We start from the raw sequence: 22,290 nt of genomic DNA, 5'->3' as shown, positions 1-22,290 counted from the left end.
TTCTACTGTATTATTGACTATGTTTTGTTTTTTCCATGTGTAACTCTGTGTTGTTGTATGTGTCAAATTGCTATGCTTTATCTTGGCCAGGTCGCAGTTGCAAATGAGAACTTGTTCTCAACTAGCCTACCTGGTTAAATAAAGGTTAAGTACATTTAAAAAAATAAAATGCGGTGAGTGGTTGAATCAAAGAGAGAGAAAGACAATAGTTGAACAATTTTGGACAAGGTAATTTCTTCCAAAATTAAGGAAAAGCAAGAGAGAGAGAGAGAGAGAGAGAGAGAGAGAGAGAGAGAGAGAGAGAGAGAGAGAGAGAGAGAGAGAGAGAGAGAGAGAGAGAGAGAGAGAGAGAGAGAGAGAGAGAGAGAGAGAGAGAGAGAGAGAGAGAGAAATAATTAGCGATACAAAATTGTGACATATGGACAACCCATTTTAAAACACTCTACAACACCGTTCAAAATGACACAAATACAGAGCAATGCCAAAACTCAAGAGAAGTTGAATGGATTAGACAAAACTATAAAGGACAATTAAAATCCATTGAACTCCCCAATTACTGACCAGGAGCTCTATATGAAACATCAGACCCTCACATTTTAAAAAGCATGCAGATCTGATGGCATCCTAAATGAGATGCTCAAACTCAGAAGTGCATAATTTCAATTGGCTATAATAAAACTGTTTAATTTGATCCTGAGTGTAGGTTACTACCCTGACATCTGGAATCAAGGACTCATAACCCCAATCTTTAAGAAAATAGACAAATTTGACCCTAACAATTACAGAGGGATTTGTGTGAACAGTAACCTGGGGAAGGTTTTATGTAGTATTATAAATGAAAGAGTTCTAAACTTCCTTAATAAGCACAATGTCTTGAGTAAAAGCCCAATTGGATTCATACCAACACATCGCACGACTGATCATATTTACACCCTACACAGCCTGATAGATAAACATGTACACCAAAATAATACCAAAATATACGCTTGCTTTATCTACTTCCATAAAGCATTTGATTCTATTTGGCATACAGGACTGTTCTACAAAGTTATTGAACTTGGTGTAGGGGTAAAACATATGACATAATTCAATCAATGTTTACTGGCAATACGTGCAGCATTAAAATCGTCAGGAAAATAACATAATTCTTTAACCAGCGGCGTGGCCTTCGCCAGGGTTGCAATCTGAGCCCTGCACTCTTCAATATTTACATCAACGAATTGGCCAATATTCTAGAAAAATCCACAGCCCCTGGTGTTAGTCTTCACAATTCAGAGGTTAAATGCCTTCTCTTCACAGATGACCTATGCCTGCTGTCTCCCACTGCACAAAATAATCTCAACTGGAGACCATAATGATGCAGTGAATGAACTGAGAGAGAAAGCACGCAGGGCATTCTATGCCATTAAAAACATATTCAAATTGAAATACCTTTTAAAATTTGGCTAAAACTAATTGAATGTGTCATTGAACCAATTGCACTTTATGCCCGCGAGGTGTGGTGTCCACTTGCAAAACAAGATTTCACAAAATGGGACAAACACCCCATTGAAACCCTGCATGCAGAGTATTCTCTCTTATATTCTCCTACATGTCCAGAGGAAAACTACAAACAATGCATACAGGGCAGAATTAGGCCAATATCCACTAATAATAAAAACTCATAAAAGAGCAGTTCAGTTTTGGAAACATCTAAAGTACTGTGGCCCCCCCTCTCATATCATTACCAAGCCCTGCAATGCCAAGAGCTGAGCAAAGAAAGTCCCCTCATCTAGCTGGTCCTGGGGCTGAGTTCACAAACCTGTTCTACTAACACACTGAAGCCTCAAGACCAGGACATCCAATCAATCAGAATAAAGAAATTACAACACAATCAAAACAAAACTACATTGCTTATTGGGAAACACAAGCACAAGCACAAAGAAATGCAGAGCTATCTGGCCCTATATCGACAATACACCGTGGCTAACTATTTGACCATGGTTACTGATCAAAACCTTAGAAAATCCTTGGCAAAGTACAGGCTTTTTCAAGGTTTCAAAGACCTCTCTGATAAGAATAGGCTACCCATCCTGTTTTGAGAAGACACGGAGAGCTGTGGGTTGGCAGCGCACTACATTGCTGCCTGTCATAAGATGAGGGACAGACTAATCAACCTGCACATTTTCTCTACTGTATGGTTATTTTGACCCTTGGTTATTGTTGCTACTGTTGTCCCGCTGACAATTTTGATTCTTATTGTTGTAATATTGTAAATATCTAAAGTAAGCTATGGCAATATGTATATTGTTATGTCATGCCAATAAAGTGAATTGACTTGAATTGAGAGAAAGCGAGAGTGAGAATTACCTAAATTTGGTTGAATTATTTTAAACTTTCACTTTCACTTATCCTGTGAATGTAGCTAGCTAGCTAGTTAAGCCTACTCAAACATCCGGCTCAAACAGAGAGGGATGCTATGAAGCAAGAGAGCGAGCGATCTAGCGATCTAGCAATCTAGCTATATTTCATTGTATTTTTTTCACTTTCACTTACTTAGCTAGCGAACACCCGGGTCAAACAGAGAGGGATGCCATGTTAGCTAGCTGGCAATGGTTATCCAACACTGGAACTCTTTCAAATCAAATTGAATCAAATCAAATCAATTTATATAGCCCTTCGTACATCAGCTGATATCTCAAAGTGCTTTACAGAAACCCAGCCTAAAACCCCAAACAGCAAGCAAGGCAGGTGTAGAAGCACGTCAAGTCAAGGTTTGCTTTTGGTTTTATAAATGTATTGCCACTGGAGCCCACCATTACAACTGCTAAACTGTACTGCATGATTATAGCGGGTTGACTAATGCGTTAGTTTTAGTATGTAGACTATGAGGTGAAAAGGTAGGCTGTGTGTAGTAGTTAGCAGTTATAATATGAAGGTTTGGCTTGGCAAAAATTATTTTGCCTGGTCACAGACAGTGATGTGTTGTGCACTGAAGTCCACAGGTGAAGGGAAAAGGTGAGAGGAGGAGAATTCCTAGTTGCGAGAAGGAATTCTATTTCAAAGTGATCATGCAGTTTTTATGTGGCTGCTATGAAAGTGAACTGTGTTTGCATGTGATCAGGTGTGTATTCATTCTGCCGATTCTGTTGAAAAACTTTTCTTAAACGAAAGCAAACGGAACGGAACGGGGAGAAACATACCTGAATTTGTCCAATAGAAACTCTAATTTGCAATTGTAGGACTACTGATTTCACCCTAGATCAGCTGGATGCAGACAAGAGTGTGCAAGGCAGTATTGAATGTATCACTGGCTGTCACCTTGTTTACAAAAAATTATCTCACTTCACTTAGCAACCTCATGATGGGTAAAGGGGAATTAGAGTATGATGTAGTAACATAAACCTATCGATGTTACATTGAGCTGGGTGAATGGAATATGAATAGCAGTCATCCAATATGCTCTACTATAAATAAGGCCATGCTCATTAAAAAAATTATCATCCTCCCTCATCTTAAACATCACCGACTGCCACTGATTGAAGCCCATTTCAGAATCGTCCTATATCCTGACAGGATAAATGTAGACAGCCAACTCTGAACTGCTGTTTGAAATAATTGAGTGATACCCAATCAGACAGCGGTAGACAGCGGTGGGCCCCTATTTCTGAAATAATTACACCCTGACAACACACTATGCATGGCTTCTACTGCAGGGAGGGGGCTTGACTTTCAATGTCTTCAAATCAGAACACACACCAGCGTGATTGGCCATGAACAGAGGGCATCTGTGAGGGCATCTCATTGCGTTGGGTTGCTACCCTCTCAGAGGTGTGCATTATTGCATCTAAATTCCCTTATTGCTGATCAAAATGTGTGCCCTCCCACTGTTGTGAGTTTTCTTTTTGTCATCACTGGTGGGAAACAAATACAGCTGGAATGTGGGCATTTTTGGGATATACGGCTTGTGAGTTGTGTTGTATCCACTTTTCATTTGGAATATCCCACTTTTGGGAGGTGCCATGTTTGATGTGGCACAGCAGGAGTGACTGGAGTGGGAGGAAGAGGAGCAAGAAGGGCTTGTCTGAGTGAGGAGAGGAGTAATGTGTGACAGTGACAGAACCATAGAGATCCTATTAAATTACTAAGTAAGTAAAAAATACAAAAAATAAATATAATTCCTAATTCTATGGACAGAACCCACCCAGCCATATAGCTCTATAGACCTGGCTAGGCCTGTGTGACTGAGACACCCATGAGCTCGTCTTCCACAGCTGACTGTGATTGACAGTGCAGCCTCTGGGCTCTGACACCAACCCACACAGTTCCTGTTTGACTAGAGATCTGCTCTGGGCTCTGGCTCTGGCTCTGGGCTCTGGCTCTGGCTCTGGGCTCTGGGCTCTGGGCTCTGGCTCTGGCTCTGGCTCTGGCTCTGGCTCTGGCTCTGGCTCTGGCTCTGGCTCTGGGCTCTGGCTCTGGGCTCTGGCTCTGGCTCTGGCTCTGGCTCTGGCTCTGGGCTCTGGCTCTGGCTCTGGGCTCTGGGCTCTGGCTCTGGGCTCTGGTCTCTGGCTCTGGCCTCTGGCTCTGGCTCTGGGCTCTGGCTCTGGCTCTGGGCTCTGGCTCTGGGCTCTGGCTCTGGGCTCTGGGCTCTAGGCTCTGGCTCTGGGCTCTGGCTCTGGGCTCTGGCTCTGGGCTCTGGGCTCTGGCTCTGGGCTCTGGCTCTGGGCTCTGGCTCTGGGCTCTGGGCTCTGGCTCTGGGCTCTGGCTCTGGCTCTGGGCTCTGGCTCTGGCTCTGACTCGCCTCCAGTTATTCGCACCACAATATACTCTATCTGCCGTACCTGGACTCTATTACTGACTGACAGAATGGATCTAATTTCTACACTGTACTGTATTTACATGTCATTTTACAGTGTGCAGTCCATGCATTTGTTTTGGTTTATCCTCAAAGTAGAAGTACTGTGGATTATGTCCACAAATGTTGCGGGATGAACCACCTAAAAACCTTGCTTAGAAAGACCCTCATTCCCCCCTCTCTCTCTAAATATATATTTCTCCCAGTGTTGCGTGATGACTTCAGACAGAATCCCCAGGACTTGGTGGTGGCGGTGGAGGAGCCTGCCACCCTGGAGTGCCAGCCTCCTCGTGGGCACCCAGAGCCCACCACCTTCTGGAGGAAAGACAAGGCCCGTCTGGACCTCAAAGATGACAGGATCACTGTGAGTACTACGTCCCGAGGACCCGGTCCTCTGTGTCTGCTCTCATTATGTAGAGCTAAAATATACAGATTAAATGACCCCCCATCCCAGATTATCTGATGCAGACTTTGTTGAGCCATCTCTCTTTGACTGCCAGATTCGTGGAGGGAAGTTGACCATCTCCAACACCAGGAAGAGTGATGCAGGGATGTACGTGTGTGTGGCCACCAACATGGTGGGGGAGAGAGACAGTGAGACGGCTCAGCTCTCTGTGTTCGGTAAGGACAGATACTGGACAGACACTTCTCTCTGTACTTACCTGTAATGGCTGCAGTTACTACATGCTATCTGTTTATGTTTTAAAACCTTGCTTAGAAAGCTTATAGACTACTGTCTGGTCCTTCTGTAGCTCAGTTGGTAGATCATGGCGCTTGTAACGCCAGGGTAGTGGGTTTGATCCCCGGGACCACCCATACGTAGAATGTATGCACACATGACTGTAAGTCGCTTTGGATAAAAGCGTCTGCTAAATGGCATATATATATATATATATATTATTAGATTACTTGTCTGTCTATGTGTTTTGTGGTTTTCCAGAGAGACCCACTTTTGTGCGTCGGCTGATGAACCAGGTAGTCCTGGTGGAGGAGAGTGTGGAGCTCAAGTGTCAGGTGCAGGGAGACCCACCTCCCTCTCTACGCTGGAGAAAGGATAATGTGGATATACCCCGCGGCAGGTGAGGAGAGATAGTGTGTGTGTGCGTATGTTTGTGCATGTGCGTATGCAGAACATCCCTGGTCATCCCTACTGCCTCTGATCTGGCAGACTCACTGAACATATATGCTTAGTTTGTAAATGATGTCTGAGTGTTGGATTGAGCCCCTGGCTACCCATAAATAAGTAAATAAAAACTGGAACATGTGGCCGTCTGCCTTGCTCAATATAAGGAATTTGAAATGATATATACTTGTACATTTACTTTTGATGCTTAAGTATATTTTAGCAATTACATGTACTTTTGATACTAAGGATATTTAAAACCAAATACTTTTAGACTTTACTCAAGTATTTTACTGGGTGACTTTCACTTTTACTTGAGTCATTTTCTATGAAGGTATCTTTACATTGACTCAAGTATGAACATTGGGTTCTTTTTCCACCTCTGTGCATATGTGTGTGTGCATGCTTTCGAGTGTGTGTGTGTGCCTATGTGCTCTACGTGCCTGCGTGTGCGTTCTTGTCTTTTATGATTCCTGTTGTGGCTATGGTTGAAACATGTTGATATATGGACTGTGAGGCAGGACTACTGAGTCCCAGGCTGAAGCTGGAGCAGGTAAACACCTGACATGTTACAACAGCGTTGCTTTGATCACGGTGCCTAACATTGTTTCTCAAAGCCCACGGAGTCCTGTTCTTAAGTGCAGATTAAATGTAATATGCTACTTAACATACGCATGCTACCCTGAGGTACATATTGGATTCAAATCAAATGAAATTGTATTTGTCATATACACATGGTTAGCAGATGTTAATGCGAGCGTAGCGAAATGATTGTGCTTCTAGTTCCGACAATGCAGTAATAACCAACGAGTAATCTAACCTAACAATTCCACAACTACTACCTTATACACACAAGTGTAAAGGGAAAAAGAATATGTACATAAAGATATATGAATGAGTGATACATGTATTACATAAAGATGGAATGATGCAGTAGATGATATAGAGTACAGTATATACATATACATATGAGATGAGTAATGTAGGGTATGTAAACATTATATTAAGTGGCATTGTTTAAAGTGGCTAGTGATACATTTTGTACATCAATTTCCATCAATTTCCATTATTAAAGTGAGCTGGAGTTGAGTCAGTATGTTGGCAGCAGCCACTCAATGTTAGTGGTGGCTGTTTAACAGTCTGATGGCCTTGAGATAGAAGCTGTTTTTCAGTCTCTCAGTCCCTGCTTTGATACATCTGTACTGACCTCGCCTTCTGGATGACAGTGGGGTGAACAGGCAGTGGCTCGGGAGGTTGTTGTCCTTGATAGTGTAGGTGTCATGGAGGGCAGGTAGTTTGCCCCCGGTGATGCGTTGTGTAGACCTCACTACCCTCTGGAGAGGCTTACGGTTGTGGGCGGAGCAGTTGCCGTACCAGGCGGTGATACAGCCCGACAGGATGCTCTCGATTATGCATCTATAGAAGTTTGTGAGTGCTTTTGGTGACAAGCCAAATTTCTTCAGCCTCCTGAGGTTGAAGAGGCGCTGCTGTGCCTTCTTCACAATGCTGTCTGTGTGGGTGGACCAATTCAGTTTGTCCGTGATGTGTACGCCGAGGAACTTAAAACGCACTACCCTCTCCACTACTGTCCCGTCGATGTGGATAGGGGGGTGTTCTCTCTGCTGTTTCCTGAAGTCCACAATCATCTCCTTTGTTTTGTTGACGTTGAGTGTGAGGTTATTTTCCTGACACCACACTCCGAGGACCCTCACCTCCTCCCTGCAAGCACTCTCGTCGTTGTTGGTAATCAAGCATACCACTGTAGTGTCGTCCGCAAACTTGATGATTGAGTTGGAGGCGTGCATGGCCACGCAGTCGTGGGTGAACAGGGAATAGGGGAGAGGGCTCAGAACACACCCTTGTGGGGCCCCAGTGTTGAGGATCAGCGGGGTGGAGATGTTGTTACCTACCCTCACCACCTGGGGGTGGCCCGTCAGCAAGTCCTGTACCCAGTTGCACAGGGCGGAGTCGAGACTCAGGGTCTGATGACGAGTTTGGAGGGTAATATGGTGTTAAATGCTGAGCTGTCCAGATGAGCTAGGGCAGTGTGCAGGGCAGTTGCGATTGCGTCGTCTGTGGACCTATTGGGGCGGTAGGCAAATCAAATCAAATCAAATCAAAACAAATCAAATTTTATTTGTCACATACACATGGTTAGCAGATGTTAATGCGAGTGTAGCGAAATGCTTAAAGTTCTAGTTCCGACAATGCAGTGATAACCAACAAGTAATCTAACTAACAATTCCAAAACTACTGTCTTATACACAGTGTAAGGGGATAAGGAACATGTACATAGGATATATGAATGAGTGATGGTACAGAGCAGCATACAGTAGATGGTATCGAGTACAGTATATACATATGAGATGAGTGTGTAGACAAAGTAAACAAAGTGGCATAGTTAAAGTGGCTAGTGATACATGTGTTACATAAGGATGCAGTTGATGATGTAGAGTACAGTATATACATATGCATATGAGATGAATAATGTAGGGTAAGTAACATTATATAAGGTAGCATTGTTTAAAGTGGCTAGTGATATATTTACATCATTTCCCATCAATTCCCATTATTAAAATGGCTGGAGTTGGGTCAGTGTCAATGACAGTGTGTTGGCAGCAGCAACTCAGTGTTAGTGGTGGCTGTTTAACAGTCTGATGGCCTTGAGATAGAAGCTGTTTTTCAGTCTCTCGGTCCCAGCTTTGATGCACCTGTACTGACCTCGCCTTCTGGATGATAGCGGGGTGAACAGGCAGTGGTTCGGGTGGTTGATGTCCTTGATGATCTTTATGGCCTTCCTGTAACAACGGGTGGTGTAGGTGTCCTGGAGGGCAGGTAGTTTGCCCCCGGTGATGCGTTGTGCAGTCCTCACTACCATCTGGAGAGCCTTACGGTTGAGGGCGGAGCAGTTGCCGTACCAGGCGGTGATACAGCCCGCCAGGATGCTCTCGATTGTGCATCTGTAGAAGTTTGTGAGTGCTTTTGGTGACAAGCCGAATTTCTTCAGCCTCCTGAGGTTGAATAGGCGCTGCTGCGCCTTCTTCACGACGCTGTCAGTGTGAGTGGACCAATTCAGTTTGTCTGTGATGTGTATGCCGAGGAACTTAAAACTAGCTACCCTCTCCACTACTGTTCCATCGATGTGGATAGGGGGGTGTTCCCTCTGCTGTTTCCTGAAGTCCACAATCATCTCCTTAGTTTTGTTGACGTTGAGTGTGAGGTTATTTTCCTGACACCACACTCCGAGGGCCCTCACCTCCTCCCTGTAGGCCGTCTCGTCGTTGTTGGTAATCAAGCCTACCTACCACTGTTGTGTCGTCCGCAAACTTGATGATTGGGTTGGAGGCGTGCGTGGCCACGCAGTCGTGGGTGAACAGGGAGTACAGGAGAGGGCTCAGAACGCACCCTTATGGGGCCCCCGTGTTGAGGATCAGCGGGGAGGAGATGTTGTTGCCTACCCTCACCACCTGGGGGCGGCCCGTCAGGAAGTCCAGTACCCAGTTGCACAGGGCGGGGTCGAGACCCAGGGTCTCGAGCTTGATGACGAGCTTGGAGGGTACTATGGTGTTGAATGCCGAGCTGTAGTCGATGAACAGCATTCTCACATAGGTATTCCTCTTGTCCAGGTGGGTTAGGTCAGTGTGCAGTGTGGTTGAGATTGCATCATCTGTGGACCTATTTGGGCGGTAAGCAAATTGGAGTGGGTCTAGGGTGTCAGGTAGGGTGGAGGTGATATGGTCCTTGACTAGTCTCTCAAAGCACTTCATGATGATGGAAGTGAGTGCTACGGGGCGGTAGTCGTTTAGCTCAGTTACCTTAGCTTTCTTGGGAACAGGAACAATGGTGGCCCTCTTGAAGCATGTGGGAACAGCAGACTGGTATAGGGATTGATTGAATATGTCCGTAAACACACCGGCCAGCTGGTCTGCGCATGCTCTGAGGGCGCGGCTGGGGATGCCGTCTGGGCCTGCAGCCTTGCGAGGGTTAACACGTTTAAATGTCTTACTCACCTCGGCTGCAGTGAAGGAGAGACCGCATGTTTCCGTTGCAGGCCGTGTCAGTGGCACTTTATTGTCCTCAAAGCGGGCAAAAAAGTTATTTAGTCTGCCTGGGAGCAAGACATCCTGGTCCGTGACTGGGCTGGATTTCATCTTGTAGTCCGTGATTGACTGTAGACCCTGCCACATGCCTCTTGTGTCTGAGCCATTGAATTGAGATTCCACTTTGTCTCTGTACTGACGCTTAGCTTGTTTAATAGCCTTACGGAGGGAATAGCTGCACTGTTTGTATTCAGTCATGTTGCCAGACACCTTGCCCTGATTAAAAGCAGTGGTTTGCGCTTTCAGTTTCATGCGAATGCTGCCATCAATCCACGGTTTCTGGTTAGGGAATGTTTTTATCGTTGCTATGGGAACGACATCTTCGACGCACGTTCTAATGAACTCGCACACCGAATCAGCGTATTCGTCAATATTCCCATCTGACGCAATGCGAAACATGTCCCAGTCCACGTGATGGCAATATATAAATTGTAGTGGGCCTAGGGTGTCAGGTAGGGTGGAGGTGATATGGTCCTTGACTAGTCTCTCAAAGCACTTCATGATGACGGAAGTGAGTGCTATGGGGCGGTAGTCGTTTAGCTCAGTTACCTTAGCTATTTGGCATGCCTTCATGCTCTTGTGTATGCTGTCTGTGAGTGTGAGTGCATTAGTATAGCATATATTGCCATTTACCTGTGCATGACTGCATGTACAATATATAAACCACGACCAAAAAGATGTGGACACCTGCTTGTCAAACTTCTCTTTCTAAAATCATGGGCATTAATATGGACTTGGTCCCCCCTTTCCTGCTATAACAGACTCCACTCTTCTGGGAAGGTTTTCCATTAGATGTTGGAACATTGTGGAGGGGACTTGGTTTCATTCAGCCACAAGAGTGAGGTTGGGCACTGATGTTGGAAGCACAGATTCATCTAGAATGTAATTGTATGCAGTAGCGTACATTTTTCCCCTATCTGGGACTCAGGGGCCTAGCCCAAACCATGAAAACAGCCCCAGACCATTATTACTCCTCCACCAAACTTTGACAGTTGGCACTATGCATTCAGACAGGTAGCGTTCTCCTGGCATCTGACAAACCCAGATTCGGACTGCCATCAGACTGACAGATGGTGAAGCGTGATTCATCACTCCAGAAAACGTGTTTCCACTGCTCCAGAGTCCAATGGCAGCGAGCTTTACACCACTCCAGACGACGCTTGGCATTGCGCATGGTGATCTTAGGCTTGAGTGCGGCTGCTCGGCCATGGAAATCCATTTCATGAAGCTCCCGACGATCAGTGCTTCAACACTCTGCGGTCCCGTTCTGTGAGCTTGTGTGGCCTACCACTTTGTGTCTGAGCTGTTGTTGCTCCTAGGCAATTCCACTTCACACTAACAGCGCTTACAGTTGACCGGAGCAAGCCTAGCAGGGCAGAAATTTGATGAAGTGACTTGGTGGAAAGGTAGCAACCTATGACGGTACTACAGTCGTGGCCAAAAGTTTTAAGAATGACACAAGTATTAATTTCACAAAGTCTGCTGCCTCAGTTTGTATGATGGCAATTTGCATATACTCCAGAAGGTTATGAAGAGTGATCAGATGAATTTCAATTAATTGCAAAGTCCATCTTTGCCATGGAAATGAACTGAATCCCCCAAATATATTTCCACTGCATTTCAGCCCTTCCACAAATGGACCATCTGACATCATGTCAGTGATTCTCTCGTTAACACAGGTGTGAGTGTTGATGAGAACAAGGCTGGAGATCACTGTCATGTTGATTGAATTTGAATAACAGACTGGTATCTTCAAAAGGAGGGTGGTGCTTGCAATCATTGTTCTTCCTCTGCCAATCATGGTTACCTGCAATGAATGAAGTGCGGTCATCATTGCTTTGCACAAAAAGGGCTTCACAGGCAAGGATATTGCTGCCAGTAAGATTGCACCTAAATCAACCATTTATCGGATTATCAAGAACTTCAAGGAGAGCGGTTCAATTGTTGTGAAGAAGCCTTCAGGGCGCCCAAGAAAGTCAAGCAAGCACCAGGACCTTCTCCTAAAGTTGATTCAGCTGCGGAATCCCAACCATCCAGGAACAGTTTGGTGACAAACAATGCATTTGCCAGCATGATGGAGCACCTTGCCATAAGGCAAAAGTGATAACTAAGTGGCTTGGCGAAAAAACATCAATATTTTGGGTCCATGGACAGGAAACTCCCCAGAACCTTAATCCCATTGTGAATTTGTGGTCAATCCTCAAGAGGACAAACAAAAACCCACAAATTCTGACAAACTCCAAGCATTGATTATGCAAGAATAAGCTGCCATCAGTGTGGCCCAGAAGTTAATTAACAGCATGCCAGGGTGGATTGCAGAGGTCTTGAAAAAGAAGGGTCAACACTGCAAATATTGACTCTTTGCATCAACTCCATGTAATTGTCAATAAAAGCCTTTGACACTTATGAAATGCTTGTAATTATAATGCAGTATTCCATAGTAACATCTGACAAAAATATCTAAAGACACTGAAGCAGCAAACATTGTGAAAATTAATATTTGTGTCATTGTCAAAACTTTTGGCCACGACTGTACATTGAAAGTCACTGAGCTCTTCAGCAAGCCCATTCTACTTGCTGAAATAGCCAAATGATATAGCCAAATCCACTAATTTCAGGGGGTGTCCATATATGTTTGTAGACATAGTGCATGATGCACGTAATTCAATTTCTTTACTCTACTTCCTCCTTTTTGTTTGTGTTTCTGTATCTATATTTTAGTATTCAAGCTCTTGATTTTCGATGATATACAGTGCATTCGGAAATGCACAATACCCCATAATGACAAAGTTTTTACAGTTATTAAAAATGAAAAACAGAAATATCTGATTCACATAAGTATTCAGCCCCCTTGCTATGAGACACAAAATTGAGTGCAGGTGCGTCCTGTTTCCACTGATCACACTTGAGACGTTTCTACAACTTTGCTTAGAGTCCACATGTGGTACAGTCAATTGACTGGACATGATTTGGAAAGGCACACACCTCTCTATACAAGGTCCCACTGTTGACAGTGCATGTCAGAGAAAAAAATTCAAGCCATAAGGTCGAAGGAATTGTCCGTAGAGCTCCGAGACAGGGTTGTGTCGAGGCACAGATCTGAGGAAGGGTACCAAAATATTTCTGCAGCATTGAAGGTCACCAAGAACATATTGGCTTCCATCAAAGTTTGGAACCACCAAGACTAGAGCTATCCGTCTGGTCCCCAAGAAAACAGTGGCCTCCATTATTCTTAAATGGAAGAAGTTTGGAATCACAAAGACTTTTCCTAGAGCTGTCCACCCGGCTAACTTTGCAATTGGAGGAGACGGGCCTTGGTCAGGGAGTCAACCAAGAACCTGATGGTCACTCTGACAGAGTTCCAGAGTTCCTATGTGGAGAATGGAGAACCTTCCAGAAGGACAACCATCCCTGCTGTACTCCACCAATCAGGCCTTTATGTTGGAGTGGCCAGACAGAAGCCACTCCTCAGTAAAAAGGCACATGACAGCCCGCTTGGAGTATGCCAAAAGGCACCTAAAGGACTCTCAGACCAAGAGAAACAAACTTCTCTGGTCTGATGAAACCAAGATTGAACTTTTTGGCCTCACATCTGGAGGAAACCTTGAACCATCCCTACGGTGAAGCATGGTGGTGGCAGCATCAGGCTGTGGTGATGCTTTTCAGTGGCAGTGACTGGGAGACTAGTTAGGATAGAGGAAAAGATGAACAGAGCAAAGTAAAGAGAGATCCTTGATGAAAATCTGCTCCAGAGTGCTCAGGACCTCAGATTGGAGCAAATATTCACCTTCCAACAGGACAACGACCTTAAGCACACAGCCAAGACAATGCAGGAGTGACACGTTTCTGAATGTCCTTGAGTGGCCCAGCCAGAGCCCAGACTTGAACCCGATCTAACATCTCTGGAGAGACCTGAAAATATCTGTTCAGCAATGCTCAGCATCCAACCTGGCAGAGCTTGAGAGGATCCGCAAAGAATGGGAGAAACTCCCCAAATACAGGTGTGCCGTGCTTGTAGAATCATACCCAAAAAGACTCAAGGCTGTAATCGCTGCCAAAGGTGCTTCAACAAAGTACTGTGTAAAGTGTCTGAATACTAATGTAAATGTGACATTGCATGTTATATGAACATTTTTTAAAACCTGTTTTTACTTTGTCATTATGGGGTGTTGTGTGTAGATTGATGAGGGGAAAAAATTATTTAATCCATTTTAGAATAAGGCTTTAACGTAACAAAATGTGGTAAAAGTCAAGGAGTCTGAATTCTTTCCGAATGCACTTCAGAAAGTATTCACAATACTTGACTTAAAAAATAAATAATGTTACAGCCTGAATTCGAAATGGCCAACATATAATACCCCATAATGTCAAAGTGGAATAATGTTTTTAGACATTTTTACAAGTTAATTAAAAATGAAAATCTGAAATGTCTTGAGTCAATAAGTATTCAACCCCTTTGTTATGACAAGCCTAAATATGTTCAGGAGTAGAAAATGTGCTTAACAAGTCACATAATAAGTTTCATGGACTCACAGTCGAGCAATGAATTTCAAGCAGAGATTCTACCACAAAGACCAGAGAGGTTTTCCAATGCCTTGTAAAAAAGGGGTTAAAAAGGTTTTAAAAAATCAGACATTGAATATCCCTGTGAGCATGGTGAACGTATTAATTACTCTTTGGATGGTGTATCAATACGCCAGTCACTAGAAATATACAGGCATCCTTCCTCACTCAGTTGCTGGATTGGAAGGATACCTCTCAGGGATTTCAAAATGATTCCAATGGTGGTTGTAAAACAGTTACAGAGTTTATTAATGGCTGTGATAGTAGAAAACTGAGGATGGATTAACAGCGTTGTAGTTACTCCACAATACTAACCTAAATGACAGAGTGGAAATAAGGAGGCCTCTACAGAATAAAAATATTCCAAAACATGCATTCTTTTTACAATAAGGCACTAAAGTAAATCTGCCAAAAATGTGGCAAATTAATAACTTTATGTCCTGAATACAAAGCATTATGTTTGGGTCAAATCCAACACAACACATCACTGAGTACCATTCTTCATATTCTCAAGCATACTGTAGTGGTGGCTGCATCGTGTTATGGGTATGCTTGTAATCGTAAAGGACTGGTGAGTTTTTCAGGATAAAAATAAACGGAATGGAGCTAAGCACAGGTTAAATCCTAGAGGAAAACCTGGTTCAGTGGGCTTTCCACCAGACACTGGTACATTAATTCAACTTTCAGCAGAACAATAACCTAAAACACAATGCCTATTACACACTGGAGTTGCTTACCAAGATGACTTTGAATGTTCCTGAGGGGCCTAGTTACAGTTTTTGACTTAAATCAACTTGAAAACCTATGGCAAGACTTGAAAATGGCTGTCTAGTAATGATCAACAACCCAAATTGACAGAGCTTGAATAATTTTTAGAAGAATAATGGCCAAATATTGTGCTATCTAGGAGTGTAAGCTCTTAGAGACTCACAGCTGTAATCGCTGCCAAAGATGATGTATTGACTCAGGATTGTAAATTCTTATATAAATTAGATATTTCTGTATTTCATTTTCAATACATTTGCAAAAATTTCTAAAAGCATGTTTTCACTTTGTCATTATGAGGTATCGAGTGTAGATGGGTGAGAGAAAAATATATATTTAATCCATTTTGAATTCAGATTGTAACACAACAAAATGTAGAATAAATCAAGGGGTATGAATTATTTATGAAAGTATTCTACCCGTTCTAGCTAGACTCATAGAAACAGTCATTGTATATATATAGCTACTCCACACAAGACCTAAGCTCTAGCAATACCATATATTTAGGCCACTATTATGTATCATAATCTAATTGAAGTGGCCATCAGGACAACTGTCCAGAGCAATAATCCATTTACACAACTGGCTTTAGACATGCAGGGTAGTCTGAGGTTAGAGTCCTTAGCTTGGTGTCACAGGAGGACTACGCTGCCAATGGAGTCAATATGTGGTTAGGTCCACAGCATAAAACAACATTTACCATAACTCTTTGTCCCTCCCAGCAGCCGGCTTTACTCTGTTAGCCTGGCTAGTTTCACAGTAACTGAAAACACTTTCACAGTTTGCCAATGTCAAATCCAATATGATGTCTTTGACCCTATTGGGATCTGTATGAGAGGAAATATATGTTTCAGTCCATGATATACTTTGTGTGTATTTCTAAAGGAAGTACCCTGAAGTAGTAGTGGTGTGGGAGAGAATTAAGATGTTGGCTTCAATCTGTGTGTTCAGCAGGATCATGTATCCGAGACAGGAAGTGGCCGTGAGGAACGTTCTCTCAGACTGGGGTAGAATAGAGTAGTGTCGGTCTGGCTGTACTTCCATCTGGCTGTCTCTCTGTCTACTCCCTGCTCACTCCTTTCTCCATCCTTCCCCCTGATTCCAGAAACATGCCCTACTTCCAGACCTGTCATTCTCTCTTTCTCTCTTTCTCTCTTTCTCTCTTTCTCTCTTTCTCTCTTTCTCTCTTTCTCTCTTTCTCTCCTTCCTTCCTTCCTTCCTTCCTTCCTTCCTTCCTTCATTCCTAACTTCCTTCCCGCCCTCTCTTTCCCCATCCCTCCCAGACCAGCCCTCCGGGGAGGTGTGTATGTGGGTCAGAGACGTGACGTGACTGGAGTCTTCACAAGTTTCAGACAGACACACCAACTGTCCGAACGGACAGAAAGCTCTATCGATATTCTCCCCCTCACTTTTCTCACCTCTTGTATCTGGGGCCCCACCCCCCTCATTCTGTTTCAGTGCTCTGCTCGTCTCATGTCCAGACATTATGGAAGACTGGACAGATTTACCGTCTTCTGGTCTGTCTGCTTCAGAGGCCAGAAAATGCCCCTTAGAGGGTAGAGTCCAGCTCCATAATGTTCCATGCTCTGCAGCCATGTCAAACCCTCTGCCCTTGAGGGATGAACTGGTAGACCTGCTCTGTTAGGACTGGTGTTTCTCTGAGTGATGAACTGGTAGACCTGCTCTGTTAGGATTGGTGTTTCTCTGAGTGATGAACTGGTAGACCTGCTCTGTTAGGATTGGTGTTTCTCTGAGTGATGGACTGTTAGTCCTGCTCTGTTAGGACTGGTGTTTCTCTGAGTGATGAACTGGTAGACCTGCTCTGTTAGGACTGGTGTTTCTCTGACTGATTGACTGTTAGACCTGCTCTGTTAGGACTCGTGTTTCTCTGAGTGATGAACTGGTAGACCTGCTCTGTTAGGACAGGTGTTTCTCTGACTGATGGACTGTTAGCCCTGCTCTGTTAGGACTGGTGTTTCTCTGACTGATGGACTGTTAGACCTGCTCTGTTAGGACTGGTGTTTCTCTGAGTGATGGACTGTTAGTCCTGCTCTGTTAGGACTGGTGTTTCTCTGACTGATTGACTGTTAGACCTGCTCTGTTAGGACTGGTTTTTCTCTGACTGATGGACTGTTAGACCTGCTCTGTTAGGACAGGTGTTTCTCTGAGTGATGAACTGGTAGACCTGCTCAGTTGGGACTGGTGTTTCTCTGAGTGATGGACTGTTAGACCTGCTCTGTTAGGACAGGTGTTTCTCTGAGTGATGGACTGTTAGTCCTGCTCTGTTAGGACTGGTGTTTCTCTGAGTGATGAACTGGTAGACCTGCTCTGTTAGGATTGGTGTTTCTCTGAGGGATGAACTGGTAGACCTGCTCAGTTGGGACTGGTGTTTCTCTGAGTGATGGACTGTTAGCCCTGCTCTGTTAGGACTGGTGTTTCTCTGAGTGATGAACTGTTAGCCCTGCTCTGGCTGCCTTAATCGACTTCCGCCTCATCGGATCCCGAGGAGCAGTTGTTGTGGGGGTTAACCTTGCCGGCTCTGGGATTAGACAGCCTCTCTCTCTCTCTCTCTCTCTCTCTCTCTCTCTCTCTCTCTCTCTCTCTCTCTCTCTCTCTCTCTCTCTCTCTCTCTCTCTCTCTCTCTCTCTCTCTCTCTCACTCACTCTCTCACTCACTCGCTCACTCGCTCACTCACTCACTCGCTCACTCACTCACTCACTCGCTCACTCGCTCACTCTCATACACACATAGCACACACACTCCCACACACGCCACAGTGGGTGCCTCCTCTTCATAAATATTGAAATAGAGGAACAGTCAGGGTTCCAGCTGAAAGCACCTTTCATTTTACCTTGCCTTTCAGCCTTGCACAATTGCCCCCCTTTCTCCTCCTCCTCCTCTGTAGCAGAATGTAGTCTCTCTGCAGCGGGGAGTTTTAAGTGTCTCAGAAAACCTTGCTTTATTTTTCATAACAACCTTATCTCCACAGCCTATTATTTTATGTTAGCTTTACTCTAAAATGTCCCAGAAGTGGACTGCTTTTCTGGCATGCATGCTTGACTTGTGTAATGTCAACCTCTTCTCTCCTTCTTCCTCAGATATGATGTCCGTTATGAGAAGGAGGATTTCCTCCTGAGGATCAAGAAGGCATCGGCTGGCGACCAGGGCACCTTCACCTGTGTGGCTGAGAACCGTGTGGGCAAAGTGGAGGTCTCGGCTACCCTCACCATCAGGGGTGAGTATATGCTACTGTAGGAGACAGACAGACACCAGTCCTGGAGCTGTGGTAATAGTCTCAGCAGGGTGAGTCCGTGCGACTGTTATTGCCCCCCTGATGTGAGCCTGGAGCTGGGCTCAGTCCCTCTCTTTACACTCTTTACACCAGGACCTCCAGCCTCCACACAAAGATGAGCAACTTAACCAGAACCAATTGTGCTACACACCCTGCATCACTCTCTCCACTGGGATGCTAATAGAACTGGTGCAGTGAGACTCTGGTAGGGTATTTTAAGGGTATTTGAGTTGAAGAGGGTAAGGGCAGGCGAAACTCAGCTTTCTGATTTTGCCTTTGTTTGTTTGTACATAAGCACAGTGAGTCAGTGGGGATGCTATGATGTTTCCACATCTGTGACTGTGCATAAGACAATGTGAACATTGTATTACTATAAAACCCTTCCAACCCAAGATTATGCCAGGTTTATTTCCTTTACCTAAGCCCCATGCCATCACCTGCCATGGTGCCTGAACCCCACTCTCCTCATTCGTACCTGCTGGACTTTTGTACCCAACACCATATGTCATTCATTTCTGATTTTCATTTATTTTTCTTTCCCTCTCCTCTCCTCCTCTCCTCTCGGTCTTGTGTTTTGTCCTCACCCATCCACACCATTGTTCTTTCACCAGCTCGCCCTGTTGGTAAGTAAGACCTGATCCCATTGTGCATGTATTACTCTCTCTCTCTCTCTCTCTCTCTCTCTCTCTCTCTCTCTCTCTCTCTCTCTCTCTCTCTCTCTCTCTCTCTCTCTCTCTCTCTCTCTCTCTCTCTCTCTCTCTCTCTCTCTCTCTCTCTCTCTCTCTCACAACGATACACACATGCACACACACACACGCAAAGGCACATGCTTAAAAGGGCTCAGTAAATGTTCCTACACTTGCATACATACACACCCATAAACGCAAAACACACATTCACACCTGATTATTTAAAATACAGTACTAATACATGCACATTTAGTTCCTTACTTTGAACCACCCAACCCTGTCCTCCTTTTAGTTGTGTTGTAAAGTTAGTTGAAAACCCTTTGTTTCTCCAACAGTATCAAGACATAGTAGTTGATATGCAGTAGTTCTGATGTAGAGACTAGAAGGGGGGAATGTGTGTTAAAGCAGCTGTGCTCATGAGTTGGTCTCATTCATGCAGGTTTGAGGCCAGCTGGAACTATGGCTTCTGTGGTCTGTTACCTGTAGTAATGGCTCTTAAGAGAGACTACTAGACAATCACCTGTTGCATGTTCCCTGCAGCCTGTAGCTTGTAGCTGAAACCTGTAGCGCTCCTTGCTTAGTTTGTGTACATAAACATAATTTTCTCTAAATGTGTTCCTGCTGTGCTGTGGTGACAGTTTCACATCTCTGAACTTTGACCTTCAGAGGCTCCCCTGTTTGTGGTGCGACCCCGGGACCAGATCGTGGCTGAAGGGCGCACAGCCACCTTCCCCTGTGAGACCAAGGGCAACCCCCAACCCACTGTGTTTTGGCAACGAGAGGGTAGCCAGGTAAGAAACCCTTGTTTGAATAACTGTGTGCTTGTTGAATGTGTGTGTGCTTTCATACATGAGAGTTCCCCTTAGTGTGTTGGCCTCCTCCAATGCACATAAACAAAAATAACCTTCTCCTTGTTTACCTAATTGAGACATGAAGGTTGGGTCCTGATTGGACAGTGGATAGAGCCGTGGAGCGAGAGAGGGCATTCCGGATTCCCGAGCATGGTGACAGTTACATAATGAAGTGAATCATCAGTCCACTTTGCAGGGCTCTGACCAGCAATTTATTTCACAAGAAATTACATTCATTTGCTGCATTAGTTGGTAGGCATAATGGGATCAGGCTAATGTCCTTCCCTTCCCCTCCGTTTGTCTGCTCTCAGGTAGCGGAATGGGAAAAAAATCTAATTGAAGAGAAAGAGGCAAAGACTTCAAGGCTATGTGTGAGCGGTCGTGAGGACTCACTTAACTTCAAGACCGGTAGTGCAGGGCATCATCACTGGCAGGGCTGACTGCGTCTCACCCACAGTATAAATTACTGACCACTCCGAGCAGATAGAGGACCCCAAACCCTTACTACTCAATTACACAGACATTTCTAGGATAAGTGAGTGAATAGGAGGACTAAGGACATAACATCCTAGTCAGTAATGAACACACACTGAGAATGGAAATGGAGTAAAATAGAGCAAGGCTTCTGATGATTGGTTTGACCTGTTGGTGCGTTTTAGTTAATGCAGTCTGCTCTTGCCTTGTACATGTACCGTGTGTCAGGATTTGGCCAGGGTTGTTCCGGTTTTTGGTCACTAGATGCCCCCATTGTGCCTTTTGACCTTTTGTTTTCCATTGATCCCCATTATTATTTGCACCTGTGCCTCGTTTCCCCTGATTGTATTTAAACCCTTTGTTTTCCTCTGTTCTTTGCTCTGTTAGCACCCAGCCCTAGTACTCTGTGAACTCTTGTTGATCCCGGTAGACTCTCTTGTGGAATTCTGTTTTTTGTTCTTGTTTATTTTTGAGTATCTTTTGAGGCTTTTTTATGCTATCACTTCCACCTTGTGGATTTACCTTTTTTGTCTTGGAGGATTACCGTTGTTCTTGTAGGATTCCTTTTGAGGTTGTGGAGTTACATGTTTTCCTGAAGAACTTCATTTTTTACTTCATTAAATACACCGTCTCAAGTACTGCTGTGTCTGCCTCATCTTCTGGTTTCTGCCGACTATTCGTGGCTCAGTTGGTTAAGTGCCTGTTTCTCATTCCGGAGACCAGGGTTCGTAACCAGGTCCTGACACCGTGCATGGGACTACACTGTAATATAACATTGTATTGCCAAGGTTGTCACTGACAGCAATTATGACTCATAACTGCACAGTGTGATTTACTATTCACTCATACTATTAACGTCAACATTTGGGCCTACATTGAATCTCGCCATTTTTTCTATGGAGCAGAGGACTAAACACCATGCTGTTTTTCATAATGAATCTATGTTATCTCACCAGGATCTGCTGTTCCCCAGCCAGCCAGCGCAGGGAGACAGCCGTGTGTCAGTGGCTGTGAGTGGAGAGCTGACCATCTCCTCCGTACAGCGCTCTGATGCAGGCTTCTACACCTGCCAGGCTCTCACTGTGGCCGGCAGCATCCTGGCCAAGGCTCAGCTAGAGGTGGCAGACGGTGAGAGCATATAGAGCATGCCACGCACAAACACATGTGCACACACACACACACACACACACACACACACACACACACACACACACACACACACACACACACACACACACACACACACACACACACACACACACACACACACCACATACACTGGTAGATGTGGTCATATCAATGCGCACCTGCAGAGCTATCCTTGCCAACAGAATTGTGTGCCTTGCCTGAGAACAATGCACAACTAAGTGCAAGCACACACACTTGCTTGACCACATGCACTGAAGGTGCATAAATTGCATCAGAGGCTGACTGTTTAATGCTTGGCATTAGTCTTGGCTGAGATGTGCTGAATGCTGTAAGAGCTAATCGGTCAAATGCCTTCATCCATTTCATTAGCATGTCACTGTGGGAAGTTGCACCAGAGAGAGGCCACGAAAGGCTTGCAAAGAGAGAAACTGTTCAAATGAAAACTCCCTG

The 22,290-nt window shown here is 44.6% G+C and overlaps 1 protein-coding gene across 5 annotated transcripts in view; it reads left to right on the top strand.

The window, feature by feature from the left end:
* Positions 1–22,290, top strand: part of LOC124000291 (roundabout homolog 2-like) — a 228,390-nt gene that overhangs the window by 150,877 nt on the left and 55,223 nt on the right. For 3 of the 5 annotated variants that reach the window (XM_046306560.1, XM_046306557.1, XM_046306562.1), the window contains exons 3-9: positions 5,041–5,198; positions 5,335–5,455; positions 5,775–5,913; positions 18,484–18,620; positions 19,289–19,300; positions 20,033–20,157; positions 21,648–21,819. In XM_046306560.1, the coding sequence (XP_046162516.1) occupies positions 5,041–5,198; positions 5,335–5,455; positions 5,775–5,913; positions 18,484–18,620; positions 19,289–19,300; positions 20,033–20,157; positions 21,648–21,819 (864 nt within the window). The remainder of the gene's footprint in view (positions 1–5,040; positions 5,199–5,334; positions 5,456–5,774; positions 5,914–18,483; positions 18,621–19,288; positions 19,301–20,032; positions 20,158–21,647; positions 21,820–22,290) is intronic. The other 2 variants (XM_046306561.1, XM_046306558.1) reach the window with 1 other exon arrangement.

The sequence above is a fragment of the Oncorhynchus gorbuscha genome, linkage group LG16 (assembly GCF_021184085.1).
Source record: "Oncorhynchus gorbuscha isolate QuinsamMale2020 ecotype Even-year linkage group LG16, OgorEven_v1.0, whole genome shotgun sequence".
NCBI lineage: Eukaryota > Metazoa > Chordata > Actinopteri > Salmoniformes > Salmonidae > Oncorhynchus > Oncorhynchus gorbuscha.
The sequence above is the reverse complement of the archived record's forward strand: the minus strand, read 5'-3'. Positions and strand labels throughout refer to the sequence as shown.